Consider the following 27911-nt stretch of genomic DNA (forward strand, 5'->3'; position numbering starts at 1 on the left):
TGCGTCGGAATGTTCCGGTTTGTCCCCTTTTGTTCTATTGTTGAAATGTAAATCACATTTTCTTTCATTGAACTAAAAGCACAGCTCTGCTCTTGCATCCTGCGTGGGGAGGGTTACGTGAAGCGAGCGCCTCTATTGATGCGTGGGGAGGGTTACGTGAAGCGAGCGCCTCTATTGATGCGTGGGGAGGGTTACGTGAAGCGAGCTCCTCTATGAATGCGTGGGGAGGGTTACGTGAAGCGAGCTCCTCTATTGATGCGTGGGGAGGGTTACGTGAAGCGAGCGCCTCTATTGATGCGTGGGGAGGGTTACGTGAAGCGAGCTCCTCTATTGATGCGTGGGGAGGGTTACGTGAAGCGAGCACCTCTATTGATGCGTGGGGAGGGTTACGTGAAGCGAGCTCCTCTATTGATGCGTGGGGAGGGTTACGTGAAGCGAGCGCCTCTATTGATGCGTGGGGAGGGTTACGTGAAGCGAGCTCCTCTATGAATGCGTGGGGAGGGTTACGTGAAGCGAGCTCCTCTATTGATGCGTGGGGAGGGTTACGTGAAGCGAGCGCCTCTATTGATGCGTGGGGAGGGTTACGTGAAGCGAGCTCCTCTATTGATGCGTGGGGAGGGTTACGTGAAGCGAGCACCTCTATTGATGCGTGGGGAGGGTTACGTGAAGCGAGCTCCTCTATTGATGCGTGGGGAGGGTTACGTGAAGCGAGCGCCTCTATTGATGCGTGGGGAGGGTTACGTGAAGCGAGCTCCTCTATTGATGCGTGGGGAGGGTTACGTGAAGCGAGCGCCTCTATGGATGCGTGGGGAGGGTTACGTGAAGCGAGCTCCTCTATTGATGCGTGGGGAGGGTTACGTGAAGCGAGCGCCTCTATGGATGCGTGGGGAGGGTTACGTGAAGCGAGCGCCTCTATTGATGCGTGGGGAGGGTTACGTGAAGCGAGCACCTCTATGAATGCGTGGGGAGGGTTACGTGAAGCGAGCGCCTCTATGGATGCGTGGGGAGGGTTACGTGAAGCGAGCGCCTCTATTGATGCGTGGGGAGGGTTACGTGAAGCGAGCGCCTCTATGGATGCGTGGGGAGGGTTACGTGAAGCGAGCTCCTCTATTGATGCGTGGGGAGGGTTACGTGAAGCGAGCTCCTCTATTGATGCGTGGGGAGGGTTACGTGAAGCGAGCGCCTCTATGGATGCGTGGGGAGGGTTACGTGAAGCGAGCGCCTCTATTGATGCGTGGGGAGGGTTACGTGAAGCGAGCTCCTCTATGGATGCGTGGGGAGGGTTACGTGAAGCGAGCACCTCTATGGATGCGTGGGGAGGGTTACGTGAAGCGAGCTCCTCTATTGATGCGTGGGGAGGGTTACGTGAAGCGAGCGCCTCTATTGATGCGTGGGGAGGGTTACGTGAAGCGAGCTCCTCTATTGATGCGTGGGGAGGGTTACGTGAAGCGAGCTCCTCTATGAATGCGTGGGGAGGGTTACGTGAAGCGAGCGCCTCTATTGATGCGTGGGGAGGGTTACGTGAAGCGAGCGCCTCTATTGATGCGTGGGGAGGGTTACGTGAAGCGAGCGCCTCTATGGATGCGTGGGGAGGGTTACGTGAAGCAAGCTCCTCTATTGATGCGTGGGGAGGGTTACGTGAAGCGAGCTCCTCTATTGATGCGTGGGGAGGGTTACGTGAAGCGAGCGCCTCTATGGATGCGTGGGGAGGGTTACGTGAAGCGAGCGCCTCTATTGATGCGTGGGGAGGGTTACGTGAAGCGAGCTCCTCTATGGATGCGTGGGGAGGGTTACGTGAAGCGAACACCTCTATGGATGCGTGGGGAGGGTTACGTGAAGCGAGCTCCTCTATTGATGCGTGGGGAGGGTTACGTGAAGCGAGCTCCTCTATTGATGCGTGGGGAGGGTTACGTGAAGCGAGCGCCTCTATTGATGCGTGGGGAGGGTTACGTGAAGCGAGCTCCTCTATTGATGCGTGGGGAGGGTTACGTGAAGCGAGCTCCTCTATGAATGCGTGGGGAGGGTTACGTGAAGCGAGCGCCTCTATTGATGCGTGGGGAGGGTTACGTGAAGCGAGCGCCTCTATTGATGCGTGGGGAGGGTTACGTGAAGCGAGCGCCTCTATGAATGCGTGGGGAGGGTTACGTGAAGCGAGCTCCTCTATTGATGCGTGGGGAGGGTTACGTGAAGCGAGCTCCTCTATGAATGCGTGGGGAGGGTTACGTGAAACGAGCTCCTCTATTGATGCGTGGGGAGGGTTACGTGAAACGAGCTCCTCTATTGATGCGTGGGGAGGGTTACGTGAAGCGAGCGCCTCTATTGATGCGTGGGGAGGGTTACGTGAAGCGAGCTCCTCTATGAATACGTGGGGAGGGTTACGTGAAGCGAGCTCCTCAATTGATGCGTGGGGAGGGTTACGGGAAGCGAGCGCCTCTATTGATGCGTGGGGAGGGTTACGTGAAGCGAGCTCCTCTATTGATGCGTGGGGAGGGTTACGTGAAGCGAGCGCCTCTATTGATGCGTGGGGAGGATTACGTGAAACAAGCTCCTCTATTGATGCGTGGGGAGGGTTACGTGAAGCGAGCGCCTCTATTGATGCGTGGGGAGGGTTACGTGAAGCGAGCTCCTCTATTGATGCGTGGGGAGGGTTATGTGAAGCGAGCACCTCTATTGATGCGTGCGGAGGGTTACGTGAAGCGAGCTCCTCTATTGATGCGTGGGGAGGGTTACGTGAAGCGAGCTCCTCTATGGATGCGTGGGGAGGGTTACGTGAAGCGAGCTCCTCTGTTGATGTGTGGGGAGGGTTACGTGAAGCGAGCTCCTCTATGCATGCGTGGGGAGGGTTATGTGAAGCGAGCTCCTCTATGAATGCGTGGGGAGGGTTACGTGAAGCGAGCTCCTCTATGAATGCGTGGGGAGGGTTACGTGAAGCGAGCTCCTCTATGGATGCGTGGGAAGGGTTACGTGAAGCGAGCTCCTCTATGGATGCATGGGGAGGGTTACATGAAGCGAGCGCCTCTATTGATGCATGGGGAGAGTTACGTGAAGCGAGCTCCTCTATTGATGCGTGGGGAGGGTTACGTGAAGCGGGCTCCTCTATGGATGCGTGGGGAGGGTTACGTGAAGTGAGCACCTCTATAGATGCGTGGGGAGGGTTACGTGAAGCGAGCGCCTCTATTGATGCGTGGGGAGGGTTATGTGAAGCGAGCGCCTCTATTGATGCGTGGGGAGGGTTACGTGAAGCGAGCTCCTCTATTGATGCGTGGGGAGGGTTACGTGAAGCGAGCTCCTCTATTGATGTGTGGGGAGGGTTACGTGAAGCGAGCTCCTCTATGAATGCGTGGGGAGGGTTACGTGAAGCGAGCTCCTCTATGAATGCGTGGGGAGGGTTACGTGAAGCGAGCTCCTCTATGAATGCGTGGGGAGGGTTACGTGAAGCGAGCTCCTCTATGAATGCGTGGGGAGGGTTACGTGAAGCGAGCTCCTCTATGAATGCGTGGGGAGGGTTACGTGAAGCGAGCTCCTCTATGAATGCGTGGGGAGGGTTACGTGAAGTGAGCTCCTCTATGAATGCGTGGGGAGGGTTACGTGAAGTGAGCTCCTCTATGAATGCGTGGGGAGGGTTACGTGAAGCGAGCTCCTCTATGGATGCGTGGGGAGGGTTACGTGAAGCGAGCTCCTCTATGGATGCGTGGGGAGGGTTACGTGAAGCGAGCGCCTCTATTGATGTGCGGGGAGGGTTACGTGAAGCGAGCGCCTCTATTGATGCGTGGGGAGGGTTACGTGAAGCGAGCGCCTCTATTGATGCGTGGGGAGGGTTACGTGAAGTGAGCTCATCTATTGATGCGTGGGGAGGGTTACGTGAAGCGAGCTCCTCTATGGATGCGTGGGGAGGGTTACGTGAAGTGAGCACCTCTATTGAAGCGCGGGGTTACGTGAACGAACGGCTCTATGGATGTGCGGCGGGGGTGGTAGCGTGAATCAAGCGTCTTTATTAATATGAGGTGGGGAGAATTGCGTAAAGCAAGCGGATCTTTTGATGCAAGGTGGGGAGGGTTAAGTGAAGCAAACGCCTCTATTGATGTGTGGCGGGGGTGGTTGCGTGAAGCGAGTGCCTCTATTGATGCGCGGTGGGGGAGGGTTGCATTAAGCGAGCATCTCTATTGATGCGCATCGGGGAGGGTTGTGTGAAGCGAGCGCTACTATTGATGTGCGGCGGGGGTGGTTGCGTGTAGCAAGCGCCCCCTTTGATGTGAGGTGGGGAGGATTGCGTGAAGCAAGCGCCTCTATTGATGTGAGGAGGAGAGGGTTGCATTAAGCGAGCGTCTCTATTGATGCGCGTCTGGGAGGGTTGTGTGAAGCGAGCGCTTCTATTGATGTGCGGCAGGGGAGGATTGTGTGAAGCCAGCGCCTCTATTGATGTGAGGAGGAGAGGGTTGTGTGAAGCGAGCGCCTCTATCACCACCCTTCTGTCCGCCGCTGTCGGAGGCTCGTTGCTCGCTACGGGGCGCATTGTGTTTCCGGATGGTCCTAGAATGGACTAAAAAACTTCAAAAAAATTCTCAGCAGAGTGAAGTGGAACAATCTGCAGTTCCTCCATTTGGGGGGTAGTTTCTACGGCGCACGCACTGCCCCCGCAGGGTAACGGGGTCCCTTCACTGCAGAGATGCACATTCATTTAGGTTTTTTTGCTGTAATTTAAAAAAATAAAACCCTTAAAACAAAAGCCATTGTCTGCCCTGGTGCCGCTGCCTGCCCTGATGCCGCTGTGCCCCACCGCTGCGGTCCTTCTGGTTACGCTGGACGTCCTTTGCTCTCTGTTGCTCACATTTTGGGCTTTGATTAAAACAAAAGCCATTGTCTGCCCTGGTGCCGCTGCCTGCCCTGGTGCCGCTGTCTGCCCTGGTGCCGCTGTCTGCCCTGGTGCCGCTGCCTGCCCTGGACGTCCTTTGCTCTCTGTTGCTCACATTTTGGGCTTTGATTCCTTTTTGTGTCCCCTCGGATGCGGGGCCCAGGAGGGCTCCGGGTTTGTACTGTTTTTTTCTATCAACGCTCACGAAGCAGGATAAATATTCCATTATTTTAATCCGCTGAGCTTCTGCCGGCGCGGCGCCACAACATGTGCTTGGGGGGGGGGGGGGGGGGGTTGTTTTGAAATCTCTCATTTCTACTTAATTTTACTTTTCTTTTTCCTTTGTTTTTCTTGCAGTCGTTTTGTTTGCTTATCCCATATACTGCAATACTTTACTGCAATGTACGGTATTTCTGCCAGGATTCTATTAGGACAGGCCATTCCATGGGGTCTTTCAGAAGGCCCTCAGCTGCCATGACAGCGATCTCATCATGGAGGGTCTGCCAGAACGCCTGAACTGCAATAAGGGCATTTAAAGGGTTGACCGCTAATATCAGCATGATCACTGATTGTGGCTGCTGCTGACGCCCCGCTCCATACAAACCCCAACGCAGGAGGAGTTAACCATGTGGGGAAAAAGGTATTTAGTCAGATCCCAATTGAAAATACAAACAGGTCGCCTACAAACAGGCAGGATTTCGGGGTCTCACAGACCTGTAACTTCTCCTTTAAGAGGCTCCTCTGTCCTCCACTCGTTATCTGTAGTAATGGCACCTGTTTGAACGACACCTGTCCACAACCTCAAGCAGTCACACTCCAAACTCCACTATGGTGAAGACCAAAGAGCTGTCGAAGGACACCAGAAACACAATTGTAGCCGCACCAGACTGGGAAGACTGAATCTGCAATAGGCAAGCAGCTTGGTGTGAAGAACTCAACTGTGGGAGCAATAATTAGAGATGGAAGAGATACAAGACCACTGATGATCTCCTCGATCTGGGGCTCCACACAAGATCTCACCCCGTGGGGTCAAAATGATCACAAGAACGGGGAGCAAAAATCCAAGAACCACACGGGGGAACCTAGTGAATGACCTGCAGAGAGCTGGGACCAACGTAACAAAGGCTACCATCAGTAACACACTACACCGCCAGGGACTCAGATCCTGCAGAGAGCTGGGACCAACGTAACAAAGGCTACCATCAGTAACACACTACGCCGCCAGGGACTCAGATCCTGCAGAGAGCGGGACCAACGTAACAAAGGCTACCATCAGTAACACACTACACCGGGGGGGACTCAGATCCTGCAGAGAGCGGGACCAACGTAACAAAGGCTACCATCAGTAACACACTACACCGCCAGGGACTCAGATCCTGCAGAGAGCGGGACCAACGTAACAAAGGCTACCATCAGTAACACACTACACCGGGGGGGACTCAGATCCTGCAGAGAGCGGGACCAACGTAACAAAGGCTACCATCAGTAACACACTACACCGGGGGGGACTCAGATCCTGCAGAGAGCGGGACCAACGTAACAAAGGCTACCATCAGTAACACACTACACCGGGGGGGACTCAGATCCTGCAGAGCGGGACCAACGTAACAAAGGCTACCATCAGTAACACACTACGCCACCAGGGACTCAGATCCTGCAGAGAGCGGGACCAACGTAACAAAGGCTACCATCAGTAACACACTACACCGGGGGGGACTCAGATCCTGCAGAGAGCGGGACCAACGTAACAAAGGCTACCATCAGTAACACACTACACCGCCAGGGACTCAGATCCTGCAGAGAGCGGGACCAACATAACAAAGGCCACCATCAGTAACACACTACACCACCAGGGACTCAGATCCTGCAGTGCCAGACGTGGCCCCCTGCTTAAGGCAGTACATGTCCGGGGCCGACTGAAGTTTGCTAGACAGCATTTGGATGATCCAGAAGAGTATTGTGAGGATGTCATATGGTCAGATGAAACCAAAGTAGAACTGTTTAGCAGAAACACAACTCGTCATGTTTGGAGGAGAAAGAATGCTGAGTTGCATCCAAAGAACACCATACCTACTGTGAAGCATGGGGGTGCCAACATCATGCTTTGGGGCTGTTACCAGGACAACTGATCCGTATACATGAAAGAATGAATGGGGCCATGTATCGTGAGAGTCTGAGGGCAAACCTCCTTCCATCAGCAAGGGCACTGAAGATGAAACATGGCTGGGTCTTTCAGCATGACAATGATCCCAAGCACACCACCAGGGCAACGAAGCAGTGGCTTCATAAGAAGCATTTCAAGATCCTGGAGTGGCCTAGCCAGCCTCCAGATCTCAACCCTATAGAAAACCTTTGGAGGGAGTTGAAAGTCTGTGTTGCCCAGCGACAGCCCCAAAACATCACTGCTGTTGAGGAGATCTGCATGGAGGAATGGGCCAACATACCAGCAGCAGTGTGTGCCAACCTTGTGAGGACTTACAGAAAACGTCTGACCTCTGTCATTGCCAATAAAGGATATATAACAAAGGATTGAGGTGAACGTCTGTTATTGAGCAAATACTGATTTTCCACCATAATTTGCAAATAAATCCGTTACCCATCAGACTGTGATGTTCTGGATGTTTTTCCTCATATTGTCTCTCATAGTTGGGGGTCACCTATGATGTCACAGGAGAACTTGTACAATTAGGATCTGACTAAATACTTTTTTCCCCACTGTAAGTGCTGCAGTCGGTGATGGTTGCACTGCTGACCGAGGAGGACAGGCGCTATCTGTCATCTTGTTAGGAAGAACGCTGCCGTGTTTCCCTGGTGCCGGCGGATCCCCCGTGTTTCCCTGGTGCCGGCGGACCCCCGTGTTTCCCTGGTGCCGGCGGATCCCCCGTGTTTCCCTGGTGCCGGCGGATCCCCCGTGTTTCCCTGGTGCCGGCGGACCCCCGTGTTTCCCTGGTGCCGGCGGACCCCCGTGTTTCCCTGGTGCCGGCGGACCCCCGTGTTTCCCTGGTGCCGGCGGACCCCCGTGTTTCCCTGGTGCCGGGGGACCCCCGTGTTGCCCTGGTGCCGGCGGACCCCCGTGTTGCCCTGGTGTCGGCGGATCCCCCGTGTTGCCCTGGTGCCGGCGGACCCCCGTGTTGCCCTGGTGCCGGCGGACCCCCGTGTTGCCCTGGTGCCGGCGGACCCCCGTGTTGCCCTGGTGCCGGCGGACCCCCGTGTTGCCCTGGTGTCGGCGGACCCCATGAAGGGGCTGATAGTTTGCAGTGTTGGTGATTTGTTCTCTGACCCGTCAGGCTCTTTGCTTTCCGTGCAAATGACTGGCTTTCTCTTTGTACGTTGCAGCTTATCCTGCGGTCATGTCCAGCCAGCAGCCGGCCTACCAGGGCATGGTCAGTGTGCAGCAGCCTCAGAATCAGACGTTGGTCAGCGGGCAACATGGCAGCCTTGCCAATCCCATCCAAGGTGTTATGGTGCAGTACTCCTCAGTGCCCTCATACCAGGTAGGCGTGGTAAAGCATGTATTGTCGGCTTACCGTGTCATTGGCTTCTCTTCATTCATCACCGCTGGACTTGTCTTCTCAGGTTCCCATTCGGCAAGGCTCCCAGTCCGTGCCACAACAGCCATATCACCAACAGGTGCTCATTCCTAACCAGTCCCACCAGGGGGCGCTACCCACCACCGGGATGCCAGTTTACTACAGCGTCATTTCACCAGGACAGCAGAATAACTTGAGGTGTGAACCGTGTATGTGTGCTGTCCCCATGTTGTGCCGTAGCCGTGTATGTGTGCTGTCCCCATGTTGTGCCGTAGCCGTGTATGTATGCTGTCACCCTGTTGTGCCGTAGCCGTGTATGTGTGCTGTCCCCATGTTGTGCCGTAGCCGTGTATGTGTGCTGTCCCCATGTTGTGCCGTAGCCGTGTATGTGTGCTGTCCCCATGTTGTGCCGTAGCCGTGTATGACATGCAGCTTTTAGGACAGCCGGTGCTTCTTCTCTTGCAGCTCCTCGGTGGGGTACATGCAGCACCCAGGATCTGACCAGATGCAGTTCACAAGGACGACGTCTCCTTGCAGCTCCCAGCCGCTGCCGGCTCCTCCGTGTGCAGGTACCTATGGCATTCTGGTATCGCGGCGCTGTCCCATTCACTTGAATCGGTATGAGCAGCAATACCAGACACAACCTGTGGGCGACCGTGGCGCGGTTCTGGAAAAAGGTCCCTTTTTCTGTCTTTGAACAACCACTTTAAAGGTAATCTGCTGTGAGCGCCTGCAGCTGCGATCCGCCGCCGTTGTTCTGCGCTGCGCGGCTCATGATTCTAAATTTGTCACTATATCTTTTCTTTCCTGCAAGCTTGAATGGTGCGCACCGCATGCAGGTGACGTCGCGGCAGAGATACCGCTCCCTGGAGTAGTCACAGCCGCAGCGACCTGCAGGTTACGCCGCGGCAGAGATACCGCTCCCTGGAGTAGTCACAGCCGCAGCGACCTGCAGGTGACGCCGCGGCAGAGATACCGCTCCCTGGAGTAGTCACAGCCGCAGCGACCTGCAGGTGACGCCGCGGCAGAGATACCGCTCCCTGGAGTAGTCACAGCCGCAGCAACCTGCAGGTGACGCCGCGGGAGAGATACCGCTCCCTGGAGTAGTCACAGCCGCAGCGATCTGCAGGTGACGCCGCGGGAGAGATACCGCTCCCCGGAGTAGTCACAGCCGCAGCGACCTGCAGGTGACGCCGCGGGAGAGATACCGCTCCCCGGAGTAGTCACAGCCGCAGCGACCTGCAGGTGACTCCGCGGGAGAGATACCGCTCCCCGGAGTAGTCACAGCCGCAGCGACCTGCAGGTGACGCCGCGGGAGAGATACCGCTCCCCGGAGTAGTCACAGCCGCAGCGACCTGCAGGTGACGCCGCGGGAGAGATACCGCTCCCCGGAGTAGTCACAGCCGCAGCGACCTGCAGGTGACGCCGCGGCAGAGATACCGCTCCCTGGAGTAGTCACAGCCGCAGCGACCTGCAGGTGACGTCGCGGCAGAGATACCGCTCCCTGGAGTAGTCACAGCCGCAGCGACCTGCAGGTGACGCCGCGGCAGAGATACCGCTCCCTGGAGTAGTCACAGCCGCAGCGACCTGCAGGTGACGCCGCGGCAGAGATACCGCTCCCTGGAGTAGTCACAGCCGCAGCGACCTGCAGGTGACGCCACGGCAGAGATACCGCTCCCTGGAGTAGTCACAGCCGCAGCGACCTGCAGGTGACGCTGCAGCAGAGATACTGCTCCCTGGAGTAGTCACAGCCGCAGCGACCTGCAGGTGACTCCGCGGGAGAGATACCGCTCCCCGGAGTAGTCACAGCCGCAGCGACCTGCAGGTGACGCCGCGGGAGAGATACCGCTCCCCGGAGTAGTCACAGCCGCAGCGACCTGCAGGTGACGCCGCGGGAGAGATACCGCTCCCCGGAGTAGTCACAGCCGCAGCGACCTGCAGGTGACGCCGCGGCAGAGATACCGCTCCCTGGAGTAGTCACAGCCGCAGCGACCTGCAGGTGACGTCGCGGCAGAGATACCGCTCCCTGGAGTAGTCACAGCCGCAGCGACCTGCAGGTGACGCCGCGGCAGAGATACCGCTCCCTGGAGTAGTCACAGCCGCAGCGACCTGCAGGTGACGCCGCGGCAGAGATACCGCTCCCTGGAGTAGTCACAGCCGCAGCGACCTGCAGGTGACGCCACGGCAGAGATACCGCTCCCTGGAGTAGTCACAGCCGCAGCGACCTGCAGGTGACGCTGCAGCAGAGATACTGCTCCCTGGAGTAGTCACAGCCGCAGCGACCTGCAGGTGATGCCGCGGGAGAGATACCGCTCTCCGAGGTAGTCACAGCCGCAGCGTCCTGCAGGTGACGCCGTGGCAGAGATACCGCTCCCTGGAGTAGTCACAGCCGCAGCGACCTGCAGGTGACGCCGCGGGAGAGATACCGCTCCCCGAGGTAGTCACAGCCGCAGCGACCTGCAGGTGACGCCGCGGGAGAGATACCGCTCCCTGGAGTAGTCACAGCCGCAGCGACCTGCAGGTGACGCCGCGGGAGAGATACCGTTCCCCGGAGTAGTCACAGCCGCAGCGACCTGCAGGTGACGCCGCGGGAGAGATACCGCTCCCCGGGGTAGTCACAGCCGCAGCGACCTGCAGGTGACGCCGCAGGAGAGATACCGCTCCCCGGAGTAGTCACAGCCGCAGCGACCTACAGGTGACGCCGCGGCAGAGATACCGCTCCCCGGAGTAGTCACAGCCGCAGCGATGTAACGCATTCAGGGCGCTGGATTTATTCTACCTTCTCCTTGGATTGTTTCAGCTATTCCGGCAGCGCCCCCTCCTGGTGGAATGGTAATGATGCAGCTAAATGTTCCGAACAACCCACCACCTCAAACACATTCGCCGCCTCAATGGAAGCCAAATAAATATTATTGTGACCACCAGAGGGCTCATAAAGTGGCCGAGTACGGAAGCCTGGACCCTTCTGCTCAGGTGAGTGAGCGGGGGATGGGGCACTTATGGAAGTGGTTTGGGATTAGAGCTCCTCATGCTTATAACATCCATTCGCCATTTGTTTTCCACTTCCTCTGATGCGCTGCGGACATGTCATGTGACCGCAGCGCCTGCTAAACGCCGTGCTGCCTGGTGTCCACGGAGCGCCGGCTCTTCGGTCTATGAATCGGGGCTGCTCATTGTAGGACTAACCTGTTGCCGACACTAGATAGCATGTACTAAACAGGGCCAAGGTAGAGGAAATGCCCCCCGGCGTTCTGGCGTTAGTGCCCCCTGCAGGCCATAGCGTGCCTGACTGTGCCAGTGACCACTGCAGCTAATCGCTGGCTTCATTGGCGGTCACATGTTCTTGCTGCGATGCCGGGCAAATTCCCGTAATGATTTGTCATCCCCATTGGCCTTTGGTGGTCACATGCTTTGGTTGCCGAGCCATCCGTGGTGCGCCCTGTGCCAACACACACTTACCACTGGCGCTGGGTTTAGCTGGGTCATCCAGTGGCAGGTAGGAGTGTTCGTAGCTCTAATAAAGTCCGTTCTGTACGGCAAGCCGCGCCAAGGCAGCTTCTCTTCACACCGGACGGTTGGCGCCGCTTCTATTGCTTTGTGCCTTGGATCAGCACCAGCGGAGAGAGTAGGCCATGTAGTGGGAATGGCAGCAGCAACGGGCGCCCACACTGCGCCGTACAAAGCATGCTGCGCCATTGATTGGTCACAGGCTGGGATACTGGGCGTGGCTCGACGGGCGTCCTCCCCCTCAGTGCCCGCTAATGACTGTGCCGTTTCCTCCACGGATGATGCATGGCAGTGAAGCCTCTTCTTGGTCCCTCCTGCAGCACAGCTCCCATCTCGGCAGTCCCATCACCTCGCCCAACCAGTCGCCGGTTCCTGTCCAAATAACCAACATGAAGAACATCCGCTCGGGTTTATCGTCTCTCCCTCTAGTCCCACATTTCTCTAGACCGTTTGCTCCAGGACAAGGTAAGATGCCGCCGCTTTGTAAGGGTCGTCCGCCGAGTGGGCAGAAAGAACTAGAGGAGCTGCCATGTTAGGAAGTCGTTGTGGCGGGATGCACACACAGCTCTGCAGACTATCGCCTCTCTGATACTCTGTAGCGACTCCTGGCGCTGTGAATGTGTCAAGTAGGCCGTCCCCACCACTCGCTGTCCGTGGGTGACATCACACCTCACTGGCAGTCGGACGTCACCCACTGACACATTCACAGCGCTGGAAGTGGGGAAATGTAAAGAAGACAGCCGCAATGGTCAGCAGGGCCACAGGTGCAGAGCTGTAGGGGGGCCCCGCTGACTTTACAACATGACAGGTCCCATTTAACCCCTTACCACCCCAAGATGCAAGTTTACACCCTGGCTGGGAAAAGGTTCCTGCAAATAGATGTAAACTTGCATCCTGTAGATGGGGCTGGCTCAGAAGCTATACCATCTGCAGCGGGAGCTGGCTGTGACTGACAGCCGGACTCCTGCTGCAACAGCGGGGATTGGTGAGAACACAGAGCCCTGCTGTTAACTCCTTATATGCTGTGAGCAATGCTGATCACAGAGGGAGGGCACTGTGACATCCTCGGCCGTCCACTATATAATCGCCGAGGGCCGATGGGTTGCCATGGCAACCAGACACCTGTCATTGGTGTCCGGGTCTGCCATGGCCTTTGATCACTGTGAATAGCAAGAATACATTGCAGTAGAGAAGAACTGCAGTGTCTTCTCAGATAGTTCATAGCATCGCAGGTTCAGATCCCCTACAGAGTGGTAAAAAGTTTTTTAAAAAACTGTCAAACAAAGCAACTTTTTTGTGCACTCTACCCTCTTTGTTTAACCCCTTGGTGACCAAGTCTGTTTGCGCCTTAGTGAGGGAGCCAAATTTTGGAAACCAGACATGTCACTTTAACATAGAATAACTCTGTAAAGGTTCTGCAGATCCCAGGGATTCTGAAAAATGTTTGATAAGATACATATCCCCATCCGTTTACTTTATTCTGGAAGCACATTGCAAAAACTTCAGTATTTTTTAACCATTTAGAAAATGTACTTTAAAATGCGCCTCACTTGCAGTTTAAAAATGCTTTTATAGCTAAATGAGGGGTGGACTTACCCGGTGCCAGAAGGGTTAATCGGGTGGTGAAGGAGTTCACCCCTCTGCAGCTGTTGTCCATGTTTGCCTTCAGCGAGTTTGTTGCTTCTCCATGCTTCTTTTTGGAGCGGCGTCCGGGGATACCCTTGCACCGTGTTTGCAGGCACGGTCCGGCTGGATTACTGAGTATAAAAGTAAAAATAAAACCTCTCCGTCTCCGTGGCAGGAAGCCCGTCTGTCTTATCCTTCTTAAACAAGGCGTCCCGCCGCGGCCTGCGTGTCCAGGTTCATACAGATACAGTGTGGGATGACCTGTATGTGGCGCTCACTCCCCGATCACCTAGGGGCGGGGTTTGTCATTAAGGCGGAGCTCTCAGGGAATGCATTGCGGCCCGTAGTTTTTTTCATTAAACTTTATTGTTCCCAGTTGTGTCTCCTGCTCACACCATCATCCTGGTCTGATGTATAAAATATTCCATAGGATTACTATCTATTCTATATAAAAACAGGTTATTTATTGTTGTTTTTATATATATTTTTTGTAGAAGCTTCCCTGTGAGGGCATCTATTTGATTACACTTCATTTGGTCCTTCTGGCATTAAGGGGTTAAACGATAAATCCAGAACGTTTCCTTTCTTCTCAGTTTCATTACTGAGTTTAGTTTTATGGTTTCTGAGGGAATTCATTGTAATTTGTTGCAGTTTTTATTGTGTTTTTCTTTGAATTGTTTTTCATGCCCCTTTTTATGTTGTACCGATGTTGGCCGATCCCGATGTATCACAAGCCGAAGGGCGTTCTACTGAATAGACCCCGTTTTTTCTTTCCCCCCTTTTTGCACATTACTTTCCTGGTGACACACATTTGTACATCACTTACATTCTTGCCGTCTCATCTGAACCTCCTGTAATTGTTTTAGTTTTCTCTTTAGATGGATTGTTTGTTTCTTTTCTGCTTTGATGGACCCAAACTGTTACCAATCGTTCTACTTTTTCTGAAATAATTCTAGGGTTTTTGTAGTTTTTTACCGAGGTTTGGCTCATTTTTTAGAGGAGACCAGTGTTTTTGTATGATGTTTTTATGTTGTTGCGGTCCGTACTACATTTTGTAATAAAGATATTATCGCTGAAGGTGTTTTGTGTTTATTTTGTTCATAGATTTTTCCCTTTTTAGGGTTTTTTGATAAGCATCTTTAATAGTTGTTTTGGGCAGTTTTTTATGAATTATATTTTTTGTTCTCTTTTTCGCTGCCGTTTCTGTGTGCTCGTGGTAATGGACTGTATGGTGTTTTCCCATTTTTTATGGTGGCAGCCGTTGTGTTGTAAATAACTGTTTTTGTATTTATGATGTTATTTTTAATATATGAAACTAAAATAAGAAAATGATTTCGTACCAATTGCGGCCGTGAATTTTGGATTGTTTTTGTTTTTCTTGATATTAATGATGACCTTTTCTAGTTCCAGTTTTGAACCTTTCGTCTATGGAACGCCCACGGTATACTATCGGTCTCAGATTGTCCCATATAGAGCTTCGCTCCCCATCGCTGTTCCGGTTATCCGAAAGTAAACATTTTTTAGAATAAAAAAAATAATTGTTTTTTAGTACAAAAATTATGAATTTTAATAAATGCTTTTTTTGAGATGCGGCGGGAGTGGTGAGTGTTTAAGGACCACTCGACTGCCTCTGCCCCTGATTCATGTGCTATACTTGTGTACAAAGATTCTACAAGTGAGAACCTCGTATAATCATCTTCTGAGCATCGGGATCGGCCAACATCGGTACAACATAAAAAGGGGGCATGAAAAACAACTCAAAGAAAAACACAATAAAAACTGCGACAAATTAAAATTAATTCCCTCAGAAACCATAAAACTAAACTCAATAATGAAACTGAGAAGAAAGGAAACGTTCTGGATTTATCGTTTAACCCCTTAATGCCAGAAGGACCAAATAAAGTGTAATCAAATAGATGCCCTCACAGGGAAGCTTCTACAAAAAATATATATAAAAACAACAATAAATCACGTTTTTATATAGAATAGATAGTAATCCGATAGAATATTTTATACATCAGCCCAGGATGATGGTGCGAGCAGGAGACACAACTGGGAACAATAAAGTTTAATGAAAAAAAACTATGGGCCGCAATGCATTCCCTGAGAGCTCCGCCTTAATGACAAACCCCGCCCCTAGGTGATGGGGGAGTGAGCGCCACATACAAGTCATCCCACACTATCTGTATGAACCTGGACACACAGGCCGCGGCGGGACGCCTCGTTTAATAAGGATAAGACAGACGGGCATTCTGCCAAGGCGGAGGCGGAGAGGTTTTATCTTACTTTTACTTTTATACTCCGTTTTTAACCATTTAGGAGACGGACAGATTAACATTGATTGTTAACACTTTGTTTCCTGCACCGAGCCAAGATTGTCAGAATGATAGATCCCCCATTTTATAAACTCCGCCCCTTATTGTACTCTCTGAGGGGGCCGCAGGATTTGGACCCCACTGTTATTCTTCAGGAGTTAATGCAATTTAGGGGGGGGGGGCGGAATAAAATGTCAGATTTTTACAAATATGTAAAGACAGGATTTTCTATAATGAACATAAAAATGAGGATTTACACCCTAAAGGGGATCCCCCTGTTTGTCCCGTGTTCAGAGATCCCCATTGTGGCCCTAATCCTATGTCCGTATGCACAACGGGGCCCAAACCGAGAGGAGCAGCCGGTGGCTTCCAGAACAGACATTCTGCTTGAAGGTGTTTCAGGCCCCATCGCCCCCTTGTAGAGCCCTGGAGCGGCCAAAACGATAGAGACCCCCATTGTGAAAACTGGACCCCTTAACGGATTCCTCTAGGGGGGGTCCTGCGTATTCTGACCCCACCGATTCTGAATGAATCGAAGCAAAGGAGAAGGAAAAAATTCAGATTTTCATTTTTTTGGCAATTATGTCAGCACATATAAGAATGAAGACCCTCCCCCCAACATGGATCCCCCCAACATGGATCCCCCCAATATGGATCCCCCCGCTTGTCCCGTCTTCAGAAACATGCCCATTGGGGCCCTAATATTATGTCCATATGCACAACGGGGCCCAAACCGAGAGGAGCATTACACTTCAACTGTTTTACCTTTTATGTGATTGCCGTTACCCATTGGATAACGTTGGTCACATGACTGGGGGGGTGCTCAGTGTGGCCCTCGCTCACGGCTCCAGGCTCTCCGTTACCTTTAGTAGCCAGGAGCAAGGAGATGGTAAATTACACGGGCAATCCATAGCTTTTGCGCATGCGTCTGTCACCTTGAGAAGCTGGGGAGAGGTCCGTGGATAAGGATCCCGTCGGCGGACATGGCCGGAGGCTCCAGGTAAGTAACGTCCCTCCCCTCATGGTTCAGATCCAGAACGGGAGGTCTTTTATGTCATCGCCATTATCCATTGGATAGCGGCGATCACATGACCAGGCATCGCTCACCGCTGCCCCCTGTGAGATCTCCAGGCTCTCGGTATGTTTAGTAGCCAGGAGCAGGGAGATTGTAAATTACTCCTGCAATCTGCGGCTTTTGCGCATGCGTCTGCCATTTTGGCGATAGGCGCATGCGCAGAAGCTGGGGCACGGTCCGGGGGCCTTAGGTAGGTCATTTCATCTCCGCTCACAGATCTGATCCCGGAGGGGAGATGAAGCTTAAACCTTTTCTATCCATTGGATAACAGTGATCATGTGACCGGGACCCACATGCAGCGGTCCGCAGTGAGAGCGCTCAGCTACACAGGGGGATTCTAAACATCCGGGGCCACGAGTCCTCCTGAGTGCGCCCGACGTATGTCACACAGCTCTAATCCCCAGAGCCAGCGTGTTTTACGGCCCGGGGGGGTTACAGCCCACTAAAGCAGAGCGGCGGTCACTGGAGGGGCCCATATAAACCATCCAGAATGACTTGTACACAGTGCCGGGGGCCCATATAAACCATCCATAATGACTTATACACAATGCCGGGGGGCCATATAAACCATCCCTAATGACTTATACACAATGCCGGGGGGCCATATAAACCATCCCTAATGACTTGTACACAATGCCGGGGGCCCATATAAACCATCCATAATGACTTGTACACAATGCCGGGGGGCCATATAAACCATCCCTAATGACTTGTACACAGTGCCGGGGGCCCATATAAACCATCCAGAATGACTTGTACACAATGCCGGGGGCCCATATAAACCATTCCTAATGACTTGTACACAGTGCCGGGGGCCCATATAAACCATCCATAATGACTTGTACACAATGCCGGGGGCCCATATAAACCATCCATAATGACTTGTACACAATGCCGGGGGGCCATATAAACCATCCATAATGACTTGTACACAATGCCGGGGGGCCATATAAACCATCCATAATGACTTGTACACAATGCCGGGGGGCCATATAAACCATCTATAATGACTTGTACACAGTGCCGGGGGCCCATATAAACCATCCAGAATGACTTGTACACAGTGCCGGGGGCCCATATAGACCATCCATAATGACTTGTACACAGTGCCGGGGGCCCATATAAACCATCCCTAATGACTTGTACACAGTGCCGGGGGCCCATATAAACCATCCATAATGACTTGTACACAGTGCCGGGGGCCCATATAAACCATTCCTAATGACTTGTACACAGTGCCGGGGGCCCGTATAGACCATCCATAATGACCTGTACGCAGCGTCGGCTCTCGTTAGCCTCAATGTTCCTCATTCTTATTTTTTTTAATAGTCAAAATGTTTTTTTTGTTCCTTTCGCCTCCCAAAGAATCTGTAAAAGTGATCAAAAAAGCCGCTTGTGCCCCAAAGTGTCGTCATTGAAAACTACATCTCGTCTGGCATAAAAGCGGCCCCCACGGAGCTCCGGCCACGGGACAGAAAACACAGGATGCAAAAAATATGTATATTGCCCAAAAAAGGGTTTTTATTCTGCAAAAGTGAGAAAACCTAAAAACCCGTAGATCATTGTGGTTTAGTCCCGATCCTGCGGCCGCAGGAGACGATTGTCATTCAGGCTGGAAATAGAATTCTGCCTTTGTGGTTTCTATCAGCCGTCACAAAATTAGGTAATTAGTTCCACAATACAGGATCTGTACCCAAAAAGGGGGCCAATAACATCTGCAGCTCGCAACGCAAAAACCTCCCTCGTCCGGCCGTGGGGATGGAAAAGGGCAAGAGTTACGGCTTTTATGGCCAAAATAGACTGTGTCACTAAGGGGTTAATATTCGCAACATCTCTGATTGCTGTCAGTGACTATAAATGTATTTGCATCTAGCTGCTGAGAACGTGCCCTCATGTCGTATCCGGTCTGTAAAATGTGTCCACTGCAATAGTAGCGACCCCTCAGATGGGAGAAGCAGGAGGGCTGTACAAGTTCTCTGGATGTTTCTATTCACTGACATGAAGATCAGATATTGAAGAAGGAAAGGAAGCGAAATGCAAAGTGAACTAGAAAGTTGCTTCATTTAAGTAAACCCAGCCAACGCCGTCTTATAAAGTAGCGCCTACAACAGTCCCTTCCCATGTAAGCGTGTACCCGCTGTCAGGAAGCTGTAGGGGGCGCCCAGCAGGGTTTGGGGGGGGGGGGGGTGTACTTGTGATTCTGTGCAGCATGTGTGACGCTCCTCATTGTTGTCTTGTCTCTTCTCTCCGGCAGGTGATACCAGATATCCGTTACTCGGTCAGCCATTACAATACAATGCTCCTCAATTAGTACACGGACATATAACAAGCCAACAGGTTTATAATCGTCTTCTTGATCGCACATTTCACATCTAGGATATAACGAAGACGTCAGGGGATAACGTTCTGTAATGTAGATACGTAGGATCCAAGTCACCGGGGGTAAAGGAATGATATGACATGGGCACATAGCTGTAGATACAGACTAGACAATGTAACGCTGAGCGCCGCCACGTCTGCCGCTACATAAACCCTCTCATTTGTGCGCGTTCCAGGGTCAGTCTGGACACAGGCATGGAAATAGAGGCAAAAAGACGGCCAGGAAAGCTGCTTCCACGGAGCTCTCAGCAGGTGACCCCGGTGCGTCCGGCGCTCTACATGGATTCACATTCATTTATTGCATGGAAGATGGAGAAGGTCAGAGTAACCATGCTGCTTGTGTGCCTGCGGCTGCCGCGCCGTCCCCTCGGTGCCTCCACAACCTGACTGCATGTATATACCTAGTCTTACACCCGCATCTTTTAAGTCTGGCTCAGCAACAGGACATTAAACTCCTGGCCGTCTGGCCGCTAACTATACATAATCTCAACACATCAGCATTCACATAAACAGTCCATCTAGCCACTCTTGGGTTTGATGTCCTGATGTTCACATCTCATTACCCAGGAGCCTCTAGCTCCAACTCAGGACCTTTTCACATGGACCAATAAAGCATTCCGATTCTGCATGCAGCGGGGATCTGGCCGATTATCGCTCAGTGTAAATGCTGCCCGACTGAATGACCAACAAGAATTGGTTTGCTTCTTGTTAGTTGTTCAGTTTCTACATGGCTCGTCCCGTGTGAACAGGCAGTATTGCTTATGAGCGACTGCCTGTTTCTTGTGAAGGGGGGCGGGTGGGAACGATCCCCGACGTTCCGCTCCATTCACTGAGCTGTGCCGTTGTGGCGTAAAAGCACAGGAGTGATCATCGCTGGGACGACCTATTGGACATCTGAGTCTGACAGGTCGTCCCGTGTAAAAGGGCCCCTAGGCTGCTCCACAGCACCAGTGAGTGGCTCGCCCACTGCTTTCACCAAAAACGTATCGGGTGCCTCGAAGTTACTCAGTAGAGACCCCCTTATCGGTACTCTTTCACCACAATACGCTGGTGGGAATGGAACGTGCTCCACCCAGAAGGAGTTGGTGGAGTTTCATGAAACTTGGTCGATGTGTACCGACTCACCCGGAATAAACAATAGCAGATGGGAGCGAGTCCATTCCTTAGTGTTGAGGTGTGGTAAGAGGTGCGCCCACCGTGAGGCATTCAATCAGTAAGTGTTGGGATATCTTGTGGGGGGTCTCTCCATTCCGGTGGTCGGTGGCCATGTGATGTTTTGCATCTACAGATGGTGTCCTAGAACGCTCTATTGGGAAGAGACCTGGGGACCGCCGCGCGGGCCAATCCATAATCGTGACGCCATTCAGGGTCTGGTGATGGTTGCACTATGTAGTCCAGCATCATCCTGTTGGGTGGCGGACAGTCATTGTGCCGTCTACCGCAAACTCTGTCCTGCTGTCATAACTGATTGCCCCCCAAACCCTGACTCTGGTGGTTGGATATTGCAGTAGGGCGGGCCCTTCCTCCAAAACTCAGACGGATACGTTGTTGATTAGCACTTTGCCCCAGACAGAATTGGGACTCGTCACAAAACACAGCTGTTCTCCATTGAAGTGTCCAGCGGTACTCCAGGTTGGTTGTTGCTGGCAGTGAACGCACTACATGGGGGTCCGAGGATGGAACACGGCTTACAGTTGTTTGTGCGGTGAGTCTGACTCCAGCCGCCGCTCGGATCTGTTCTGTCATCCGCACAATGTGGCAGTCTTCCCGTGGCGTTGTCCGTGGACCTCTGTCGGGTCTGCGAGTACTGGAGCCCTCCGGCGCCCTCTACTGACATCACAGACCTGCGGGAGGTTTCACCCAAGATGCCCATTATCCCATCTATCACTCAGACATTTGGCACATCGGGTCACCGACAATCTGTGGGCCAGAAAGGGCCCATTATCGGCACACTAATACACGGAGGTCATCCCGTTACTAATGCCCTTCATACGGAGGGACTGGTGTAATTATAAGAGGCATATAGATAATATCCAGGGTGCCACCCATCCCCCACATCATCATCCAGAGTATTAAAGGGCTTGTCCAACAACAGCCGCTTGTTGCCTATCCTCGGCATAGGTGGTACAGTAAGTGTCTGGTGGTCCGATCACAGGGCACTCACCGATCATGAGTCTGGTGGGCCCCAGCGTTCATTCAGCACTTACCGCCTATCCTGTAAATACTGCAGGTAGGTAGGTGTAACTGTTCAACAACCCCTTCATTCACTTCCATGATTCACCCCCCCCCCCCACTTCAAGGTCTCCTCTTAACAACTAGTCTGTTGAGGGGTTCACATAACTCCCCCCAATAACCGCACAATGGTCACATGCCCCGCCTCCTTTCCTAGCTGATCTTTTGCGCCATCCTGGGTGATGGGCCCCGCAGACCGTCACCAGGAAGGACATGATGGGAGGAAGTTGGAGCCGCCAGTCAGAAGCGTCCGGCTTGTGTTCAGCAGCCGGATGTTTTTGTATCGTCTGCCTTGGTCTTGGCCTTATTCCTGTAGATGCGGCCATCGCTCTCTTCACAGTCCGCACACTACGATATTGTAATGCGCCCGTAGGGCGGCGCCGCGCTCATCGTGCGGATGTAGTGGCTGTAAAGAGAGGGGTTTCTGCGCCGGCACCGTCCGGCACACTTCTACTGCTTTCCTTATGTCTGGATGAAACCCCATAAATCTGCACCAGGATTAGATCACATGGCTGCCTCCTTCCAGGAACCTCGCCGCGCCTTTCCACAGCTTTTGTCTGGTTCTGTCGCTCAGCTTTGTTTAAATGAATGGGACTGAGCTGCAATACCACACAGAAACAGTCTGGACAGGTGGGGCGCCGCTGCTGGAAGATAGCCCGTGTGTTTTTCTAATTCTGGACAACCTTGTCCTGTCGTAAACGAATGATGGTTTGTCCTTAGGATAGGCCATCAATAGTCGAGCAACAGGGATCTGCCACCCGGAATCCTTGCTGATCAGCTATTCGCCGGGCCAGTGTGCTCATGTAGGAAGCAGACCGCTCCACTCTCACTGCAGCCGCCAGGCTTGTAAGCACAGCTCCCATTGAAGTGATTGGCCTGTAATACCAAGCCTGGCCACTACAGTGGGAACGGTGCTGTCCGCTTCCTGCAGAAATCATCTCCATGCATGAGCGCACTGGCCCGGTGAGCAGCTGATCAGCCAGCATTCTGGGTGACGGGCCCCCACTGTTATACTCTTGGTAACATCCTGAGCATAGGTCATCAGTAGTTCGGTCCCGGACGACCCATTTACATGGGACAACTTGTCATGTCCGCTGCGTTGCTTTGCAGTTGTGGCCCTGCTGACTCTCTTGCAGCCTTTCTTTAGTTCACACACCCTGCCCTTAGCTTCTTCACCTCTGGTGCTATATATGTGTCCCCATGTAATCAGCCATGGGCGGTGAGTGGAGGGACACAAGCCAGGTGAGCATAAAGAAGGGCTGCGCTGGTTGTCAGGGCCTCTGGGCCTGCGCCGTGCGCTGCGTGGCTGCTCTGATGCAGATGTCTTCATGTCTCCCTGTCTGCAGCGGTCGGGAAGGTCCTAGAAGTCACAGAGCTGCCTGATGGAATCAGTCGCAAAGATGCAGAAATGCTTTTTGGTGAACTCTTTAAAGTAGGTGCTAAAATTCGGTGGCTCCGGGACCCTCGATCACAGCAGCCCCCGCATCAACATCATCAACACTACTGCGGCAGTGGGGAGAGCCACACGAGTACGGAACAAGGCAGCCCCTCCTCAGACTTGGCCTCCACCTACACGATCGTGGCCACCTTCCCCACCGTGGCGGCGGCTAAGAATGCACTGAAAGAACACAATCATCTAATGAACAAGTTTAGACTTCGAACGAGCAGAAAGCTCTACGACCTTCACATCCTGGAGCGGGCCAGCTCTCAGTAGGGGCCGCAGGGTGGACAGCAGTACCTGACCGTTGGCCTTCGGAGGGGTTTGTGAGTCTGCAGAGCCACCCGCCGTCAGTAGGACCGACCTGCCCCCCCGCCCTCCCCTTTTCTAGCCTGTTTGTTTTATATTTATATTTCTGTATTGGACCCAAAGTTCTCTTGTACAGAAAAGACGAAAATCCCGTGTTCATACTGAATGCCCCCGCTGAAAACAAAAAATGACGAAAAACAAAAAAGTCTGTTTTCTACTCTTCTTTTTTGTGAAGCCGGCACTTTGTCATCACTTTAATAGGAGCGGCGGGAATTATTGCTGCACTAACAGAAAGCTCTATAATAGATATATATTATAATAATAGACCTATACTGTTCTGAAGAGACGGCTCGTCCTCCAGGGGGCGCTGGTGCGACGACGCAGCCTCTTCACTGCCCTCTAACTTATAGACATTACGGCTTTGTGAGCGTTCACTGTAAATAAATGGTTTCTCACGAAAATCATCATTTCTGTAAGTGTGCTTCACTTGTTTTTAGTCCATTTAGCCTGCGAGGATCCGCTGTTAGAGGTGAGCGAGCGCCAAGTACTGCGTCCGTGGCCCTGAGGCTCATTCACACGGGCGTCGCCGCACATTACGCACACGTATTTTCCTGCGTAGGACGCAGCGAATGGACTTTGGCTCTTCCAGGCACGCCGGCGTGGACACTGCATATCGCTACGCAGGAGAGATAAATCGCAGCACGCTCTACTCCTCCGCGTATCATAAGCAGCCTTTGATTGTTCTGTGCATGATACACTGTCCACACGTATGCATTGCAGGGGACAGCGATTCGATACGCACCCCGGATCCAAATAGAGCAGGGAGTTTGGAAAAAATCACACTGCGCACGTCCGTGACGTCAGATTCCCAGGCACGCAGAATGCCAGTCGCAGCCCTTCGCAATCTCCGTGGGCAGAGCGAATGGGCTATAATGTGTAGACTCGCAGCATTGTGCCAATACACCCATGGGAACGAGCCCTTATTCTGCACAATAGTTCAGCAGTTTGGGGTTTCAAATTTGTTGCTATGGTTACTGGATAACTAGTCACTCACCTACATACAAGTATGTACACATGCACTGAGCAGCCCATCTATCAGGCCCCATCGAGTGGCGTTGGGCTCCTTCATCTTTCAGATTCGCAGCAGTTTGTCGCGGTGTAGATCTACTCGGTGATGTAATGGTTCTGCAGGAATACCGGCCCCTGCGGACAGGAAGCTTCTTGTAGACCCTGCAGATTAGATGGCGGTGCTGACATGTTCTGACCGGCTGACAGGAAGGAATCAGCGATTCATACTGCTTGTGCAAAATTCTGACCTCCCATCAGCAACAGAGATCTGGCTCCATCTCAGTGATACAAGTTTTGCGCTCTTTTGCCCGCTGGAGTCTTTCTGTTTCTCTTAGACACAATGGCGCTGGAACTGGTCGCCTGCTGTTATACCATCCGTGCGGAGGAACGGCGAGTTGTGCATTCGGACACGTTAGTTGGAGCTCCAGCGTTGTATTCAGCTGACTGTGCAGCCTGTTGGTCAGAACGATTCCTGACATCCTCCTCCGACCCCTTTCACTGAGGAGTTGTTTCCCCCCGCAGGATCCCCTTCCGCTGGATGTTTTCCTCGATCGCGCCATTCTCTGTATACTCTCCACACCGTTACATGAGAAAAAAACCCACGGTTGGCCCCCGGCTAGTCCAGCCCCGATGACCGGCCTCGTTGGAAGTCGCTCCGATCGCCTGATCTTCCATCTAATGTGGATTCAAACAAACTGATCCTTTGAAAACTGGTCACGTGACTTAATGCCGCACTCATCAACTAACAGAAACTCTGGCTGTTCGTCTGCTCAGGTTTTTCTGGTTTATACAGTATTTCCCTGAAAAAAAGACCCTGTCTTATATTAATTTTTGCCCCCACAAGTGGCACTAGGTCTTCTTGTCGGGGAATGTCTTATTTTACTTACAAAGCGGGCTCGGTCCACATCCATCACACCGCTCTCCGGAGGTCCATGCTGTTGTATGAGCGGCTAGGACTGAAGAACATCACTTCCTGGTTGTGGGATTCATAAATCCCGCCTCCAGGAAGTAATGGCTTTGATTGGTTCTCCAGCGTCGCGCTCAGCCAATCACTGCAGCACTCTTATCAGTCCAATCACAGCCATCGCATTGGTTCATCCAGCACTGCATTGATTGGTTCTCCGATTGCCGCAGCTCAGCCAATCAACAGCCATTGCGTTGTAGAGTTGGACATTATGAATTGGCCCCCAATTATTAGGCCTGTGGATGTACCGTACGGGTCAAAAATGGGGCCCCCGTCAGATCACATCTTGTGCTTAGTAGAAGATCATGGACTAAGGGAGCCTGGGGCTGCTCCCACAACATGTATCCACCATTATACTCCTGCCATATGTATGTACCGATCATCAGCACTGAAGCCAAGTGCACGGACCGCTGAGCCAGAGGGACATTAAAGGGAGAGAGCAGGTCTTCCTTTATTTTATATGGTCAGGGTCCGTTCACACATGGCAGATTTTGGTGCAGATCTGCAGCAGGTTTTACCTTTTCGATTGAAGGGGTGATTTCTTCTGTGGATCCGTACCAAAATCTGCATCCGCTTCTACACTGGTGGTGCTGATTTTGGTTCTGAATTGCTGCAGAACATCCACACCGGTCCGGCTATATCCACACTCGAATTCAGCCCAAAATGTTCCATGTGCTGGCGCTAAAAACCATGTGAAAATCTGCACGTCGGACAAGGTTTTTGGTGTGGATCCGCACATGGATTTAGCCCTGTGAATGGGAAAAATCCGCATGTGGAATTCTGATGCGTTTCTGTGTAAAGTGATGTCACATCTTGACACGGCAAGCCTGATTTTCCGTGCCGGAAACCGGGTCAGAAAGATGCACATTTTAAAGGTGGAGTTCGCACAGAAAGTTCCACCATGTGAATATTTCCTTATACTAGGCCCATCCGGTTGCCCTTTACACTTTATTAGACGGCCAGGAGTCCATATAGAGAAAACCTACATACCCCAACTTTCAATGGAAGTCTTGGGTCTTTCTTCACTAGGGGAGGACTGGGGGGGGGGGGCGGCCTGGATGCGGCACTTCAGTTCTGCAGCAACAATTAAATGCAGAAGCTGCCACCTGCTGCTGAAAGGGGTTGCATTCTGCTTGCACCTACCCTTTCTAGGACTCTTTCCGGTCAGATCCAGTCTCTTGACAGCCAGTGAACCCAGATGCATCCAGATCTTGCGGGCCTCCTCTTCTCCTGCTGTCTATAGCTCACCGCTGCCCTGGTTGGTGGGCTCTCATGAGAGTAAAGAGTGGCACTACCCACGTGCGTGATGTCACCAGGGGAGGCTGTTTCAGCTCTGCTTGCTGATCTGTAAGTGCAGCGGGCCAGACCAAGGAGGGGGGCAGCAAAATGATGGTAGTCACAGCGGCACTGCTGCTCCTCTCTGATGGCAAACGCAGCCTGGCGCAGCACTGCACAGTGGCAGTTCTTATTTAAGGTGCTACCGGCGGAGCCGGGTAGGGGAAGATGTTTGTCGTGCCGCAGTATGTATATGGGCAGGGACCCATTCTGAACATAAATAACTTACAAAAAGTGGAGAGCTAAACAAAAATGGGGGTGCTAGTCCTTGCCCCTGGAATGTGTAGTGCAGTACCTCAGTGCAGATGTTGTAGAAGGTAAGGGACGCCAGGAGGCAGGTTTAGATGGTAAAACACCTTAACACTTTATTGGCAGCGAGAGAGAGAGGTCTTTGCTTTGCAGCAGTTACGCAGCTTGAATTACATTTACTTGAGCAGATGATAACTAAGACAGAGAAACGCTATTCTTAGATTTGAGAATTTAGGGTTGAATTTCCCCTTCTGTCCTCCTGACTTTACACTCCAGTTTCACTTCTCTGGCCTTGACCATCCATTTCTACTTGCTCCTTTCTTGCTTATTTCTCCTAGCTTCTTTCTCTTGTTTCTTCTGCCTGATCTCCCTGTCTCTACCTCTTTCCACTGCTGACTCTCAATGTTCCTCCTTCCCTCCACACTGACTGCTCTCAATGTTACTTCTTTCTCCTCAGACTCCAACTCACTTAACTCCCCCCACTCCTTTTATACTGTCACTCTCAACCTTGGTGGCTCTCTGAAGGGGCCTTTTTGGCATTGTCTAAACCAGTGGTTCTCAACGTGGGGGGTGGAACAAAAAAGGGCAGCATGGGGGCGTTGGAACATTAGGGGGGCGTTCTGTGTTTGTTTTTTTTTGTTTTCATCTAGTAACTACATTTTTCTAAAAATCAGTAGTGATTAGAGATGAGCGAGTATACTCGCTAAGGCTAACTACTCGAGCGCGTAGTGCCTTAGCTGAGTATCCTCCCGCTCGTCTGTAAAGATTCGGCTGCCTGTGCGGGTGACAGGTGAGTTACGGGGGGGGAGAGAGGGAGAGAGAGATTTCCTCTTCGTTCCTCCCCGCTCTCCCCCGCCAGCCCCCCGAATCTTTAGAGACGAGCGGGAGGATACTCCGCTAAGGCGCTACTCGTTCATCTCTAGTAGTGATACCTTGCTGAAATCCAAAACCAATGAAAACTGAGGCAATTATTTCCATATGAATCGCTTACATGTAATGGGAGTTGTGTGCAGCCTGCACACCTCTATCATA

The 27911-nt window shown here is 52.5% G+C and overlaps 1 protein-coding gene across 9 annotated transcripts in view; it reads left to right on the plus strand.

The window, feature by feature from the left end:
• The window catches only part of R3HDM1 (R3H domain containing 1), a 194419-nt gene extending 170692 nt beyond the window's left edge, over positions 1-23727 (plus strand). For 5 of the 9 annotated variants that reach the window (XM_066575148.1, XM_066575152.1, XM_066575154.1 and 2 more), the window contains 8 exons: positions 8189-8346; positions 8429-8580; positions 8848-8951; positions 11183-11355; positions 12210-12354; positions 19160-19242; positions 19461-19602; positions 22863-23727. In XM_066575148.1, coding sequence (XP_066431245.1) covers positions 8189-8346; positions 8429-8580; positions 8848-8951; positions 11183-11355; positions 12210-12354; positions 19160-19242; positions 19461-19602; positions 22863-23230 — 1325 coding nt within the window. In that variant the 3' untranslated portion in view covers positions 23231-23727. Of the gene's footprint in view, positions 1-8188; positions 8347-8428; positions 8581-8847; positions 8952-11182; positions 11356-12209; positions 12355-19159; positions 19348-19460; positions 19603-22862 lie in introns of those variants that run through there. The other 4 variants (XM_066575155.1, XM_066575151.1, XR_010786309.1 and 1 more) reach the window with 3 other exon arrangements.
• Positions 23728-27911: the final 4184 nt, after the last annotated feature.

Source organism: Eleutherodactylus coqui, chromosome 8, assembly GCF_035609145.1.
Source record: "Eleutherodactylus coqui strain aEleCoq1 chromosome 8, aEleCoq1.hap1, whole genome shotgun sequence".
Taxonomy (NCBI): domain Eukaryota; kingdom Metazoa; phylum Chordata; class Amphibia; order Anura; family Eleutherodactylidae; genus Eleutherodactylus; species Eleutherodactylus coqui.